General features: G+C 33.8%; 1 protein-coding gene across 1 annotated transcript in view; it reads right to left on the bottom strand.

Moving 5' to 3' along the window:
- The window catches only part of Ccdc73 (coiled-coil domain containing 73), a 126,863-nt gene that overhangs the window by 85,380 nt on the left and 24,253 nt on the right, over window positions 1-17,230 (bottom strand). The window contains exons 4-8 of the mRNA XM_005364019.3: window positions 15,518-15,553; window positions 13,968-14,042; window positions 3,959-3,997; window positions 587-722; window positions 309-388 (exon numbers count right to left, since the gene is read on the bottom strand). Coding sequence (XP_005364076.1) covers window positions 309-388; window positions 587-722; window positions 3,959-3,997; window positions 13,968-14,042; window positions 15,518-15,553 — 366 coding nt within the window. The remainder of the gene's footprint in view (window positions 1-308; window positions 389-586; window positions 723-3,958; window positions 3,998-13,967; window positions 14,043-15,517; window positions 15,554-17,230) is intronic.

The following is a 17,230-nucleotide window of genomic DNA, read 5'->3' as shown; positions in this document are numbered from 1 at the left end:
TCCTGAGGGAGGGAGGGAACAAACTATCTAGCTGACACAGTAAATATTTTTACAGGCTATTCCTATTTCCCTAAGAATTACAGGCCATACCTCTGATGATAAATTGAAAAAATAATATTTTTAATAGATGGAAAAACATGCATTATATTTGCTATAATCATACCTAATACTTATGAACTTATATTTTGCTAACTTCTATCAAAAAAATTACTCAACTGTTTTCTTGCAATATTCTATAATATCTTATAAGACCAATTATTTTAGACTATAGGGTTGTTTTTTTTTTTTGCTTAATACATCAATCGTACCTTCTTTAAACTGTCTATTTCAGATTCTTGTTTTTCATTTAAGGTGGAAAGTCTTTTGTTTAACTGTATTGCTTCTTGTACTGTAACATAAACAATATCAGAAACAGATTATATAAATAAAACAGTACTAATGCAATGTATAATTCTAACTTAATTTAATTTCCATTAAACTGCCATTTGCTATTACTAGTATCAGGTAAGTTCAATTTACTAATAATAAGGAAGCCCACTAAATATTCCCTACTGAATATACAAACTTAGATAAAATATCAACCTACCATTTTGTTCTAACTTTACATGATTTTCTCTCACCAATCCAAACTGATTTGTTATTTTAACATAGTATTTTTCAATTTCATTCAGTTGCTTGTGATAATCTTCTTTAGCTAGATGGTGTAAATGGGCCTTTTGTTCCTATTTTCAAGAAAAATTTTGAAGTTATATATAAAAAACATATACATACATTTACAACAACTTCTGATAGTTGCCCACTGATTTTCATAAGCAAGTCATGTTACATGTATGTATAAAGATACAATGATGATACATAATTTTCAAAATCAAATGACAAGGAGTCAGACAGATAACTCAATAGGCAAAGGCACTTGCCACAAAGCCCGATGAAGTGAGTCCAGGCCCTGGGAACCACATGGTGGGAAGAGAGAACCAGCCTCACAAGTTCTCCTCTGACCCAAGTGAGCACATGCTCCACCACACCCCATCCTCACACACGAAGCAGGAATGTAATAAAAAATGGAATGATAGGGACCAAGAACAATACTTTGCAATGGCAGAAAGACAATATAACATCATAAAAAACATACTAAAATTGGAGACATAATTGGTAAAATTTGAATCCTACTGAGAAGGATTAATACTACAAATTAATACAAATTTATATCCACTTAGGTCACTACTATTATCAATCACTAAGCAACAGAAAATAATGAACCATATTTAAATACCATTAATTTCTCACAAGAGAATTACACTAATTCTTACCAGATATGCAAAAATATAACCCAGTTTAACTGGAATCTAATGGAACATTTTCAAGTCAAGGACATTTTCACTTTCAATCCATACTAATGTAGTCTTTAAGAGTACACTATTACATATTAATTTATGATTCCACAACAGTCTCCTTAGCCTTTTAGCTAAAAAGCAGTAAGTAGGCAGTCAAAATCTATAAAAGTTAATAAACTTGTTAGTGAAAAATACAACGAAGTCTGGAGATTCCTTTCACAGGCACGCCTTATCCATAGAACTCCATATATATTAAACTGTAATATACTTAGTCCAAAAATCCTTGGCCTGATGCCAAAGTGAAATCCAAGGAAAAGAAATTTCATTGATTTGCATGATAAAATTCTGCTTTTCAGATACTCCAGACTATTCACTGGTCATTATAAATAAATACTATTAAGACTTATAAATTCCATGGACACCTTTAGTTCTCTGGGCCATATATTGACATTTGAACCTGTGGGCACAAGGCATGAACACTGTGCACAGACACAAATATATACAGATCAACGATATAAACTGAGACATTTTATTGTGAAAGAAAACGTACTGTCACTCTGAATTTTATCAAAACTTTTAACACTGAAATTTTGAAATTTTGAAAGAAGACATCTTTCTTCTTTTCTTTCCTTAAAGGAAAGTAATATACAAAGAGAAGCCAAACATGACTTAAAGGGCACTGGACAAGGCTTTACTACATTAAGCAGACAGTAGTGTACAGTCATAATGGTCATCTGTAACTTTAACTAAGTACACTATTGGCTGCTTGGTTCACTATATACAATAGGATTTTCCTCAGTGATCAAGTTGTAGTAATGGCTAATTTGATGTTCCAAATTTACTTTTCAATGTATTTTGTTGCATTATTATTGGTAATGATCATGACTTTTCCAAGGTGAGATAGACAGAAAAGTATTTTGATCTGTGATGTGTTAGTTTCTGTAGGGGCATATCTCCACCTTTACAATCCACCTTTACAGGGAAGACAGTTTCGTGAACTCCCTGTAGACTGGCATTTGTTAGGAGTTAAATGTTCACCTCAATGGAGTCATGGACATCTTTAAAATTTCTCAATACTATTTTTAAGTTATTCATTTTAGGATACTCTGCTGTTCTACAAGTTCTGTCTGGACAATATTAGAATGTCTATCCTGTTTCCTGACTATTTGCCATATTGCTAAATAGTATAGAAGATAATGTTCTACTTTCATAAAATAAGAATAACATTGAATAAAGAAAGTGTCATGAGAATTATATAAGAATAGAATAATAAATTAAAAATTATATGGCATATATATTGTTTAAAAATATGGTTTTTAACTTTTATATAAGAATATTGCCCATGAATGGGCAAAAAATATCAATATATCAATATATAAGATAATTTTAAAGAAAACTGATGTAATGCTTTCAATTGTCAGGAAAAAATATAGTTTATCATTCATATACTAGCAAAAAAACTTGGAGATATTTCTGTGGGTTTTTTTAAAAAAGATTATGAGTATTTGTTCAATGAAATTTTAAACTGGAATAAAGTAAAATACATTTTATGTGGCCTTTGATCCTTCACTGTAGCCTTATCTACCAGATCAAAGGGCACGTTATTCAATTTCTCTATATTTTGTGTAAAACCACTGTAGCGTTGAGGATGACTTTCAGCACAAATGTCATGGTACTTACAGCTAAAGTGGAATATAGTTTTTTCAGCTTCTTAATTAAAATCACAGTTTAAAATAGTCTGACAATATCATCTTTATTCTCTCCATCTATTCAATCAAGCCTAACAATCTTCCTATTATTTTTAACACCTCAAATAATTTCAAGAAGCAAAATATTTAAAATGGTATTCAATGTTACAGCAACAGTCTCTATTTCTTATCTATGTGATAGCCAAAATATAGCCAAAAATTAATTTTACTTGCTTTACAGTTTATTCCAAAGAATGAGATTGTAATAGCATAAGCCCACTCAAGAAGCCTTCTGAAGATTTAAGTAGATATAGTGAGAATTCTGTCTAATTAAAACCACAAAAAAAACTCAATAACAACAGCAACAAAAATCTCTTCCTTAAATATGAGGGAGAGTATTAAAAAATAAGTATTTTATGAAATGTTATTCTATAAAGTAAATATTAATTTTATATGCATAGAAATAAAAAGCAAATACTTACCTGAACAATAACAAGTACCATACCATAAATTATCATGAATGTACAACAACAAAGGATGAACATTGCCACGTATTTTATTTATTTGTAATATACAAGCATTAAGAAATCTGGCCGGGCAGTGGTGGTGCACACCTTTAATCCCAGCACTCTGGAGACAGAGGCAGGCAGATCTCTGTGAGTTTGAGGCCAGCCTGGTCTACAAGAATTAGTCCCAGGACAGGCACCACAGCTACACAGAGAAACCCTGTCTCAAAAAAAAAATCTACAAATAAATTTGCAAAATTGATCTATGTTATAATGACTTTGAAATTGTGGCAGGTCTTTAAACTGTAAAAATACGCAGTATCAATTTTCTAGAATATTTTTTACTAAAAGTCACAGTTATATTACAGTATTACTATGGATCTTGTGTTCTAATCCAGTGGTAAAAAAATATATTATGCAATTTTCTTACCATTTCACTCACTTTCTTCTGTAAAGAATATTGAGAAACCTTGAAAAGAGAAGGAAAATCTATTAGAATTCTTTACTTTAAATTTCTTCTGACATCAAAACTGCATGCTACCAAATGTGGCATTTATCTATTACAACTTTTAGTGAATTTTTTTCAAATTTTTATAGTAACTCTCTTCCTTACAACACTAGTATATTCAAGGCAGTACAGTGTCTTGTGCCTATAATCCTAGTACTTGGAAGGAAGGGGTTACATAGTTGAGATCCTGTCTTTAAAAACACATCTATTGCCTTTGTTCACAATATATTTACAGGAACACTATCACTACATCTGTTCCTGGGATACTGCTTGAATAAGACAGATCCCTGGCCATAAGAGTGTATTTCTGGTCCGGTAATAGTAGACAGAGAGTGAATGGTAGGAACTATACCATGTTAAAGAATGGTAACTTCAAGAAACTGCATCTGGTAGAGTTTGATACTTCACACTAGTGTTTGTTGAAGGACATATTAAAGAAGAAATAAACATAGGAATAAAAATTATTTTAAGTAAAAAAAAAATCTCACTACTGACTACTTTAGTGCTTCTGGCTTTAGTGAATTGAACTTTAAAGGAGAGCTAGAGGGATATGACCACAAAAGATGTCCCAGTCTGTAGGACTCTTAGAATTTGCAATGGCTATATAAAACATAGTAGCCCAATGTTTAACTTCACCAATTTACCTAATCCCTCTCATGTTTATAGGCTTACCTAGTTTTCAGCTTTTTAACAATGTGAATTATTCTGAAATGTGCTTATATTTGAATTTTGTAGTTAGTCATTTCAGCAGAACAAATTTCAAAAAGTAGAATTTCTAAGGTTTGTTCTTTTTAAAAAAAAAATTACAAAGTTACTTTTAATACTTTGGAATAGGAAGGAAGGAGTACAGCTTCTCACTCTCAGGAGTGGTCCAGAGAAAGAGAAGCTACCTGAGGGGAAGCAAGCTGCCGACTAGGGGCAAAAGGAATGCCATCAGTGCTGCCACCTGTGATCACTACAGAACAAAGCAGGTGTGTGGTGAACCTGGTGCCAGCACACAGGTGAAGGGCTCAGAACTGCTCGGGTCCCATGTCTTTCTCATTTGCTTCTGCTGCAAGATCTCCAGATCCCCGGGGCTAGTAGAGGATGGTCATTCTGGTTCTCTGCTTTCAGACAGAGACAGAAGCCCTTCATCTCTGGGCATTCCCTTAACAGAATGTTGCTCTGCTTTTTCATATTTTTCTTGCAGGCCAGCTCACACTGGATACATTTTTGTTTTTGAAAATTGTCACTTAGTCCTCCAGAATAGCTGACCAGGCTAAACTCTAACCAGCCATGTATGAATTCTCATTTTCTTCAATAACTTTGACTTGTTAAACTTTAAGAAAAATAAAATAACTGTTTCACATTCACTATGAAACAAATGCCTTAGCTAGCTGCCATAATCTCAACAGAATAGTTATGTGTATGTCACTTCTTCAGTAAATACTGAGTGCTTGGACCCTGTAAGCAAAGTCCATAAATACAGGTACTGGGGGTAACAACAGTGGACCCAGGAAATGCTTGCCCACTTTTATTCTGAGGAAGATAAGCCATAAGCAATGTACTTAAGTTAAACTACATGGTAAGAGTTAAAGAAAAACAATCAGGAAATGTAATTTCATTGCATGGTCGGTAAAGACCCTCCTGAGTCAGCAACTTGTGGTTAAAGTCTTAAGAAAGAAGGAAGAAAATTTCAACAAGTTCACAGCCCTTAACACAGTCAATAACCTTATTTTGTATCTTTGTTTCAATGAACTAGAATGCTCATGTGGAAAGAAGGAAGTAAATGGGAAAAATAAACAAAAATGACTTCAGAAATGGCAGAATGCAATCATTGTTAACCTTGTAATTTGTGGTAGAAGTTAGATTTTTGCAAATTCATTAGGGAGCTCCAAGCAAATGTGCTGATTGCTGTTATAAATAATTGCTCTGGTTTAAGTTAGTTCAAGGAGTGAACAGAGACAAGGCTGGGAACATATTTTATTGAAACCAGTCAGTCACTTAAATAAATAGTGGAAACATACATTTATTTTGTATGACATTATGACATGATGTTGTCATCTGCAAAGTTACTGCTTGAGAACTGTGTAAATTATACTAAAACTGCATAATGTTTAAAACTCATTATATATGTATTAAACTATCAAGGAAGTAAAAATTTTTAAGTTATCATAAAAAGATAATATATATTTTAATCAAAAGTATACGTATCTGTTTCTGAATATAGTTGAAACCCAAACTAAGTATAAATATAATAAATACTATATAAATAAAATGTGGCAAATAAAAGATTGAAAATTACTCATGTATCTATAAAGCGGTCCACTTTCACCTGGATAATTAGCACATTTAAATCCTTAGCCCAGACTGGAATACCAGGATGCAACTGCCTAAACACAGTACCTATGAAAACATAAAACCAGTCTTCAACTCTACTCACTGACAGATAGGACCTCATAAAACTAAAACGTTTCTCCACAGCAAAGGAAACAATTAACTGAATTAAGAGACAACCTACAGAATGAGAGAAAATCTTTGAGATTAATATCTAGTCTATAAAAAGAATTAAAAAAACTAAATAGCAAAAAAATCAAATAACCCACTCAATAAATGTGCTAATAAAATTAACAAAAGTTATCAAAAGATGAAGTACAAATATTAAAAAATGTCCACTCTTGCTAGTTATCAGAAAACACAAATTAAGTGTATATCATCCCACCCAGTCAGAATGACAATCAATCAGAAAACAAGTAATTCCAAGCTTGGTGATGTACACCTTTAATCCAAACACTCAGAAGACAAGGGGAAACAGATCTCTGTGAGTTCAAGACCACCACCTGGTCTACATAGCAAGTTCCAACCTAGTCAGAGTTACACAATGAGACCCTCTCTCAAAAAATAAAAAAGTTCCCAAGGATGTACACAAATAGGAACGTTCACACGCTATTGATGTGAATGCAGACTGGCCCAGATACTATGGAAGTCAGCATCTCCCATAGGGCCCAGCACATCAACATATGACAGAGATGCTTGTGCACCAATGTTTACTGCAGCAATCCCATAACAGCTAAGTATGGAATGAATCCAGGTATCCACTAACAGAGGGCTGGGTAAATAAATATGGTATATAATAAAAATGGAATTTTTAGCTAAAAATAAAAAATAAATTATGTGGTTTACAGGAAAATAGGCACAATTAGAGATGATCATATTAAGTAAACTAAAATAACTCTCAGAAAAACAAATATACATTTTCTCTCATTTGTGGTTCATTGGTTTTATATTTATATAAAATATGTGTATATATGACATGAAAGTAGATGTGGAACTAGGAGAACAAGAATGAATAACAGGGGAGGGAGGTATGCGTAAGATGGGCTAGTACATGTATATTTGTATGAAAAATATCCTTATGTAGCCCAGTAGTATATGCAATAAATATTGTCAGTGAGCAGTTCCTAATTGCAAAGACATTCAATATACCAACACAAAAAACTTTGTTTTTAACTAAAACTTGTTCAAAATTAAAAGTTATTCCATGAAAAACTAAAACCCTAAACATGTATTATAAAGCATTCCCTGCATGTGTACACATCCGATGATCACTAACATATTGAGATTCAGGGAAAAAAAGGAAGTATCCTAAATGAGTTCTGTAGAAAAGTTACATGACATAGTTTCAGCAGAAAATATACTTCCTGTGAAGAGGGGCTAGCAAGTTAAAATTTATGAACCACATCAAACACAAAGACCTCCAAGGGGAAACTCAGCAGGCAGACACTGCAAACAGGAAGACTTGACCATCAATAATTAGAGATAAGAGATAAAAATCTCAACGATATAAAATTATTTTATATGATTAAAGACGTAAAAGACAAAGTAAAAAGCATGAGAAAAGTATAAGACACTATAAAAAAGACAGATTTGAAAGTGTACCAAATTGAACTTCCATAAAACAGAAATGCAGTTATAAAATAAAAAACTTAATGGACAAGTTATATGACAAATAAAACATAGTTGAAAAATGAGTGAACTAGAAGATAAATGTAGAGAAACAACATAAAACATAGCAAGCTCACAGAGATAAAGAAAGAGTGTGAGAGTACAAAGACACGTAAGGCACACTGAGAAGATGCAAAATGTATCTTCTACGAAAATGGAAAGGAGAAAAGATGAAGATTATTGGGGAAGGTGAAACTTGAAGTCATCATAGTTTAAAAGGTCAAAAGTATTAATTTCACATCACAAAAATATATACCTTGAATTATATAAAATTAGAAGGATGGTAAAAATTTGGGTGATAAGAATTATTCTGACTCCACTTAGAGAACTGTAGGTCTCTTTTTCAAGATTTTAAAAACATATATGCAGTTTCATAGCAAAACTTAGAGAAAAGTACAAATATCCCATAGACTCCCTGCTCTCCTCACACAAGAGCAACCTCCCTGACTATTAACACCTCTTTCCCTCCTTCCCTCCCACACACAAATTATGTGCCTGTTACAATTAGTGAGCCTACAATGACACATTATCACTCAAAGTCCACAGATTACAACAGGGTTCACTCATGAACAGTCTATGTGTCTGGACAAGTGGGTAATGATATGTGCCCAGCACTACAGCACCACACACGGTGTTTCCACTATTAACATGCTTCAGTCTCTTTTTTACTCTTTTCCTCTGCTTTTTAACAAAGAATGTTGAATTTTGCAAGAAACAGCCAAATTGTCTCCACAGCTTTTCTGTGATCTAGATTTTGGTTATTTCAATTTTAAAGCACAGTGTTATATTTGACACTTTACTTTGCAATTCCTTCATAGCATATGATGTGGAACATCTTTTTATATGAGCACATGTCATCTGTCTGTGTATCTTTGGTAAGGTTTGTGTTAGACCTACAGCATATCTTTCATTTGAGTTGTTTGTTTTTCTCTTACTAGGTTTAAGAGAAAACTTAATGTGATGGAGAGCAGTCTGCATCAGGAGAGCCTTCTGTGAGTACTGTCTTCTCATCTGGAGCTTGTCTTTCACTATGTTGAAAATCTTTTTGAAAAGCAGAAACTTTTCATTTCCATGAAGCCCAGTTTACCAGTCACTGCATGGATCATTCCTTTGGTCTCATGCCTCAAAAGCCAATGCCAAACCCTCCTAGATTTTTTTCCTACAATGTGTTCTAGAATTGCTATAGTTTTGGTCTCTGATCCATTTTGTCATTTTGTGTCAACTGTATGTCTGTGTTTAGAGTCAGTTTTTCACAATGCCAAGTTGTTCCAGTATCATTTATCATTTACTCCAAGACCTTTTGTGTTACATGTCCTCTGTCCTCCTGATGAAAACATCATTCAAATGTCTAAGACCTATTCATGGATCAAAACATACACATAGTCACAGCTTCAAGAATTCTGTTCTCTTTCATCAGAGTGATTGGATGAGACTTAAGACCATTAAACTTCAATAGTAAAAAGAGCAAATTACTAAATATGCCTTCAGATCTGCAAGAGTCATTAGTATTCTATAGTCTATAAGAACAGTATGAAGTTAGTGAGAAAATAATGAGAGAGAGCTATAGAGGTCATCTATCGCCATAGTCCCTACCCAGTTTAATCACATTCTACCCATCTTCCTCTTCATGCTTCTGGACATTCAATAAAACTGACTCTTCGGGTTCACTCCTTTTATACCAAGTAGATAGTGGACATACTTTATTACTCTATAGAAGTGATCTTGTTGGGAAATAATAATATGGTTCAACTTCTTCATTTTACTTAAAAGAAACCTGAAGTTCAAGAAAAGTGTGTCTTGCCACATTATACAATAAGCCATTAATCCACAAAAACATCAGCAAAGTTATCTAGCCATTTAGACATACTGTTTTGTTAAGGAAAGTCTCTCATTTGAAATCAACTGGGTACCATGATTATACAGAAAGGAAAAATTCAAATAATCTATCACAACAAAAATATTTTCTCTGTTTCTTTCTTTTTGGGGGTGTATGGTTTTCTATTTCTATTTGTTTTGGAATTAGGTGATTAGAAGCCCTTGACTATGAGTTCCACGATGAAAGTTGCTATCCAATTATTGCCAGCACCTGGTAAAGTATTACATTATTAAAGGAAGAAAACCAGGAAGTAGAGGAGGCAGGGGAGGGGCTCTGTGTTAAAAGGTCTTTGTCAGGTGGGTTTGTGTCAGATCTGTATCTGAACAGGAGCTTTACCTGAGCTTCTTCAAGTTGAGGTGGGGGAGATGGGACTCACAGTGACCCTTCACTGTTTATCTGTTCAAGCGTTATTTGACAGATCAGATACTGTGTAGTATGTGACATGTATTATGTCACCAGCAAGACAAAGCATGTCCTTATACCTATTCAAGGGTCAGCCATATGAAGGAATTTATTTTGCTTTCAAAATACTTATGATTCAAATAATTAGATGCTGTATACATGACATCAACTGAAACAATCTAAAAAGAATAAATTACTCCTTTTGAAAATATTTTAGTAAGAAAAATGTATTAATTTTTCAACACTTACTCAAACTTAAATTGGGCCTAAAATAAAAGTAAGAAAACACAAATTAGGGCAGGAGAGATGGCTCAGTGGTTAAGAGCACTGGATGCTCTTCCAGAGGCCCTAAGTTCAGTTCCCAGCAACCACATGATGGCTCACAACCATCCATAATGAGATCTGGTGCCCTCTTCTGGCATGCAAGGCAGAACACTGTATACATAATAAATAAATCTTTAAAAAAAACCCACAAATTAGAAAGGGTGTTTTTATAATAGTCACAGTGTTAGTGATTTCTATTTTCTTTTTTTTTTAACAGACTTAATTAACATTATTTTTCTTCTATAAAAATCTTTTATGTGGTGGCCACAGCTGGAGTCTAGGTCCTCTGAACAGAGACTCTGTTGCAGGTTTAAACAAGACAGTCAATGAATTCCTGATAAGAAGACTTGGTGAACACAAAATTTACTAATTAAAAAGAAAAATGAAGCCGGGCGGTGGTGGCGCACACCTTTAATCCCAGCACTTGGGAGGCAGAGGCTGGCGGATCTCTGTGAGTTCGAGGCCAGCCTGGTCTACAAGAGCTAGTTCCAGGACAGGAACCAAAAGCTATGGAGAAACCCTGTCTCAAAAAAAAAAAAAATGAACTAACTTTTAGTTAAAATTTCCAGAGATGATAAAGAAATACAGGCAAGAAAAAAGTAGTCCACAGAAGAACAAAAACAAAGTCTTAAAATTACTGACTCATACTCAATAATCATGTCATATCTCACCTTTTATTTCTCTGAGCAATGTTTTATATTTTTCAATCAAAAAACTTCACCCCTAATATTTTAAGCATTTTCTAAGAACAAAGATTTTGTTCTATACAACCCCAATACCAATTACACCCAGAGAAATAGTAACAATAATTTTTAGAGTCTAACAAATAGTTCTATCCAGATCTCCTCTCTGAAACCCTATTCTTTGTATGGACATGTCTTTCCTTGGTGCAGGATCCAATCAAGGACTATGTATTGCATATAGTTTTTCTCTCTAAGCAAAAGTATTTTGCCTTTGCTTTTTTTATGACAGTGAATTTTTTTTCTGTTTTGATACAAGGTATGTATGTAGCCCAAGATGACCTCAAACTCATAAACCTCCTGTCTCAGCCTTTTAAGTGCCAAAACTACAGGTGTGTGCCACTACTACTTAACATTGACAGATTTTAATATCCCAAGTCAGCTGTTTAATGGGATACTCCAAATTATAACTAAATATCTTCTGTATTTTCTATGAGACTGAGAACAATTTAAGGGCAAAAGCCATAATTTCTTAGCCTTTATATTTGCAGAAAATAAGGAATTCACATGTTGCAATTATTCAGTTAATACTAGAATCTTTGTTCTGTTTTTGAGACATCTCATATTGTTTCTTCAGTGTTTGATTGGTATAAGCTTGTTGTAAAAAATTACACAGATAAAGGTATGTGCTCCTTATGTCACAGTGACACTGAACCCAAGGAATCAGCAGCAGCAATTTTACATTTGATCTTCTTATTTGTTCTCTGTAAGCAATGCTATCTATATGGTAATACTTTGAAATCATAAAAACATTTTCTGCAGTAATATTTCCATTTTGACTTAATTTTAGTTTTGTAGGCTCAAGGCAGAAATCTTTCCTCTTTTATGCTCACCGCTGTATCCACCCCACTAAGAAAAGTGTTTGGCACACAGCAGACTTTCTGTGCACATGTACTGAATAAATTACCAGTATGAGACTAAACAATTTAAGGGTAAAGGCTATCATTTCTCAGTCTTTAACTCTGCAGAAAATCAGGACTTCACATGTGTAGAGTAAAAGGGCCAAAGAAACACCCTGACTTGAAACAAAAACTAGTTAAAGAAACATACTTTGGCCCTAAAACCAGAGTTAAGGAGACACACTCTGCCCCTGAACTGAGGTCTTCTGCCTCAGCATGAAAACCAACCAATCCTTGAGCAGACGAACAAGTCAATCATTGATAACAAAATCCAGTCAATCTCTAAATTTGTCCAAACTCTGGGATTGAAATCCGACCAATTCCCACCCAGAAAATCTTCACCCTGGAAAAACTCCGCTCCTAAGAAGCCCTATATAAGCCTGTACTGTCCAGTTGGGAGCTGCCTCCTTCCACTGAGGCAGAGGCAGCCACTGTCCTGAATTTCTCCCTCCCATACACCTCTTGAATGAATTTTGGTTGAAGACCTTCTTTCCCCAAATTGGAGTGGGGCAGAGAAGTAATAACTTTTCAACTTTTGCCAGAACAGAAGAAAGCTGCTACATCTCTGCTGCAGGAGGGCATCCCCCTTAGCAGAGTGAAGCAGAGTAACAACTTTCACTGGAGCACAGACAACAGGCATTTCTGAGGGGAAACTCCCCTAGCAGAGGCAAGGAGAGCTGAGCTGTAACAGCTCCCTTGGAGAACTACATTCCCGTGGGGAAACCATCCCCCTCCAGAACAAACATCCAGGATACCCTTCTCTTCAGAGTTGTAGGTATGGCCTGGCTTCCGACTACTTTTCCTTTCAGAGTTGTAATACTTGTACCATGCAGCAAATATTCAGTTAAAGCCAGAATTTTGTTTGTTTTTGTTTTTTGAGAGAGGGTCTCTCCCTTATGTAGCCACAGCTATCCTAAAACTCACTATGTAGGCTGGCCTTTAACTCAGAGATCTGCCTTTCTCTGTCTCCCAAGTACTAGAATATTTATTAGCTTTTAAGGGCCACAGATAAATTGTAACATATAAGCCTTACTTGTTTTTCTCATACATGTAATGTTAAAAACTACAGCTACTTACCTATGGTGGTTTGAATAAGAATAGGCCTCGCAGACTCAAATGCTTAGTCACTAGGGATGGCACTATTTGAGACCCATTAAGAGATGTGGCCTTGTTGAAGTAGTTGTGGCTTTGTTAGAGGAAGTGTGTCACTGGGAGTGGGCTTTTCAAAACAGTCTCACTCTCTCTGCCTTTGTATGAGGATGCAGAACTCCCAGTTCCTTCTCTAACACCATGTCTGCTTGTGTGTTACCATGCTCTACACCATGATAATAATGGACTAACTTCTAAAACTGTAAGCAAATCTCCAATTAAATTATTTCATTTATAAGAGCTGCCTTGATCATGTTTTCTCTTCATAGCAATAAAACAGTAAGTCACCTATATTGCAGTAACAAACAATGAAGGCTACTTTAATATACATATACTATATGTATATGTGTATTCTACTTAATATCTGTATATACTATTCATTATACTATAATATTTATCAAACAAAAATTAAAATTTCAAATTATGGTACACAAGTAAAAGTATTATATAAATTGTAATGTAATAAAAACTATTATTAGCTTTGTTAGCCATGCTGCATGGTGTTTCACTGACGCATGCTAATAGAAAATTGATTTTTAAACTGTAAGTTACTTTACCTGCAGTGTTTTTAATGTTTCTTTCAATCCTTCAATTTCTTTTTCTTTGATTTCTTTAGCAAGTTTGTATTTTCCCTTTAAGAAAAAAAAAGGTCACACTCCAATATTTTATTTTTAGCATAAATATAAAAGGAGAAAATAGAACTCAAGAACCAAAACCTGTATTTTAAACCTAATATTTCACAGACTTTAAACAAACATCTACATGACAAAGTATACTTATAACAGCCTTTAAACATCAAACACTCTTCCAGGACAGGCTCCAAAGCTACAGAGAAACCCTGTCTCGAAAAACCAAAAAAAAAAAAAAAAATCAAACACTGCAATAACCTTTACATAATTATAATTATCATAAAATAAAATGTTTTAACTATAGCTCAATTTATAAGAACACTTTTAAGCAAACTTATAGACACTATATAATTATTAAATTCTTACATAGAACATACAATCATCTCTCAGAATTTACAAGGAACTGAGTCTAAGAGTTCCTCTATAAATACCAAAATCTAAGGATGCTCATAGTGTTTGCACATAACCTACACACATTCTCTTATATACTTCAAATTATCACCAGATTAGTTATAATACTTAAAGTAATATAAATTATATATAAATAGTTGTCATAAGACACTGGTTATGAAATGATGTTGTGAATAAAATCTATGTATCCAGCACAGAAGCAATTTTTCTTAATTAGTATTTTTAATTAGTGTCGTTAAACCATGCATGCAAAACTGTAGATGCAGAGAGGCAAATATATTCTAATTAATAAGACATAGGTGCATCTATATTACAAGTATAAAGATAAGGAAGAATTTTCCTTAAAAGTCTCTTGCTTAAGAGTATGTGTATAAATTAATATTGTAAATTCTATGTCCATTGGCATACTTAACATAATCCATGTTAATTGTTAACATTAGAAAATATGCGAGGTAAGTTTCTTGACTTGTTAGAAATCATGTCTCTTCTCTAAATTAGCTGGCAACCAGATACAAATCATTTCAAGAGTTTATACTGAAAGCAGTTACTCACACTGGAAAGGCACTAGAGTGGTGGTTCTCAGCCTTACTAATTCTGTGATCCTTTAGTACAGATCCTCATGTTGTGGTGACCCCCAACCATAAAATTGTTTTCATTGCTACTTCATTACTGTAATTTTGCTACTGTTGTAAATCGCAGTGTAAACATCTGACATGCAGGATATCTGATATGTGACTCCCCAAAGAGGCCATGACCCACAAGTTGAGAACCACTGCACTAGAGCATGGAATGACCATAGAAGGAAGCACTCCGGCAGAAAAAAAGCACAATTCCTTTGGGAGCTGAAGAAGCCTGAATTCTAGTCCCAGTTTTACCATGTAAAGTCATCCCATCTGTTGAGCCTGAATATTCTCAATCAGAAAATCATAAAGTCAAGCAACATGATGACCTGCTTATAAGATTTTAATCAACCAACATTCTCCATTATTTCATTATTGACACCCATTTCTATTATTGTGAATAGTGATGCTAAATTCATTTAACTATATCTTAAAATGAATAGCTACCTTTTCTTCTTCCAAGGCATACATCTTCATTTGCAGCTGGTAAGTTTTAAAATTAAAATACAGATAAGTAAACTAGTGATTTCTGCTCATCAGGAAGGATATGAAAGCATTTTATACTCTATATTGAATTTATACAATTTGAACATATTCTCACATTGAGAAAACATAAATAAAGGAAGAGAAGGAAAGGCAATCACTAAAGCACATAAATAACTAAATCACATTTAAATATCAATAATTCCCTTGAAGTTTGGTTTAACTCTCCAAAATTCTTAAATGTCTGAATATTTACTACCTACTTTTAAGCAATATCATGTATCATTTTCTAAAGGTATAAGTATATGAAATCACAGCATTTATATTTGCATGAGCAATACTTACATTCTGAGTTTGATTAAATACTTATGATAATGAAATTAAAATGACTTTTATTACTTTAAAAATGTCACTCTAAAATAGCAAGATGAAAGCGAATATGCCAAAGGAAAAAATAAAATATCCTAAGCAGCATTAAGGACTTTAACAAAATTGTCAATACTTTTTCTTTGAGACATCTCTACCTCTCCCACACTCTTCATTTGCATTCAATAGTTCTTTACTTAAAAATAAGCACGGGCTGTGAATGCAGCATGGTGATAAGAACTTTCCAGCCATGTGAAAGGCCTGTGTTTGAGCTCTAGTACTATAAAATAAACAAATGTGAGAATCGGAAGATGTCTCCTGAGGGTACCAGGACCTTCCGAGGTACTCGGTGTCTTGAGACGGCAAAGACTCAGACTTTGCAGTCCAGAACACTGTATTACACTTCTGCTTCCTAACCCTTCAGCTAAAACTCTTACAGCATTGGTTAGAATTATTTCAAATTAAAAGAAAGTTTGCCTTGTTTAACACAATTCATCCCAAGATATAAATTATCACTAACCTTAACCAACTATGATGTTAGGTACACAGGTTTATTTCTTTGTGTTTCTTTTTCTCCACACATAGTTGTATGAAAATGAAGACAAAAGAGAGGGAAGAAAGAATGAGAACAGTGGGATATAAAGACAGCATTCTAGAAGGTATTGTATTTTCGTATTTTCCTAAGCTAACATTTGCTTTTGTTGTCGCTGTTTTACAGGAAGCATTATTTTTTGCTAAGTAAAATTAATGCCAATGAAAATCTAAGCTAACATTTTCTAATAAGTAGAGATGAATCTGAGAAAGTCAAAAATGATAAAATTAAATTAATGAAGGTATAGCTTTTATTACTTTAAAATGTTTTAGTTTTATTTTCTTTATTTTTCAATTACTGGTAGCGATTATTCATGGAGATTTCAGCAGAGAGCAAAAAGGATCACCTCTTCTCTCCCTACTTCATATCCTCTTTCTTTTGGGGGTATTGTTGTTGCTGCTATTCGCTTTTTGTTTTGTTATGTTGAGACAAAAGTCTCTCTATGTATCCAGCTGGCCTGGAACTCAAAATACAAACTAGGCTGACCTTGAACTCACTAAAATCAATCTGAACTCACAGAAATCCATCTGCTTCTGCTTCCTGAGTGCTAGGATTAAAAGCATGTGCCACCATGCCTGGTTTCACATCTTCCTCTTAATATTTTTAATTACTGGTGAATTGACCCAAGCACCATGCATGATTCAATAGATCAACTTCTGGAAAGGAGCAGTATGGAAAAGGGATGGCAATAGCATATTTTTACAAAAGAAAGAGGATGA

This window comes from Microtus ochrogaster (genome assembly GCF_000317375.1).
Source record: "Microtus ochrogaster isolate Prairie Vole_2 chromosome 14 unlocalized genomic scaffold, MicOch1.0 chr14_random_1, whole genome shotgun sequence".
Taxonomy (NCBI): Eukaryota; Metazoa; Chordata; class Mammalia; order Rodentia; family Cricetidae; genus Microtus; species Microtus ochrogaster.
Note: the sequence above shows the minus strand (reverse complement) of the source record. Positions and strands in the feature narration are given on the sequence as shown.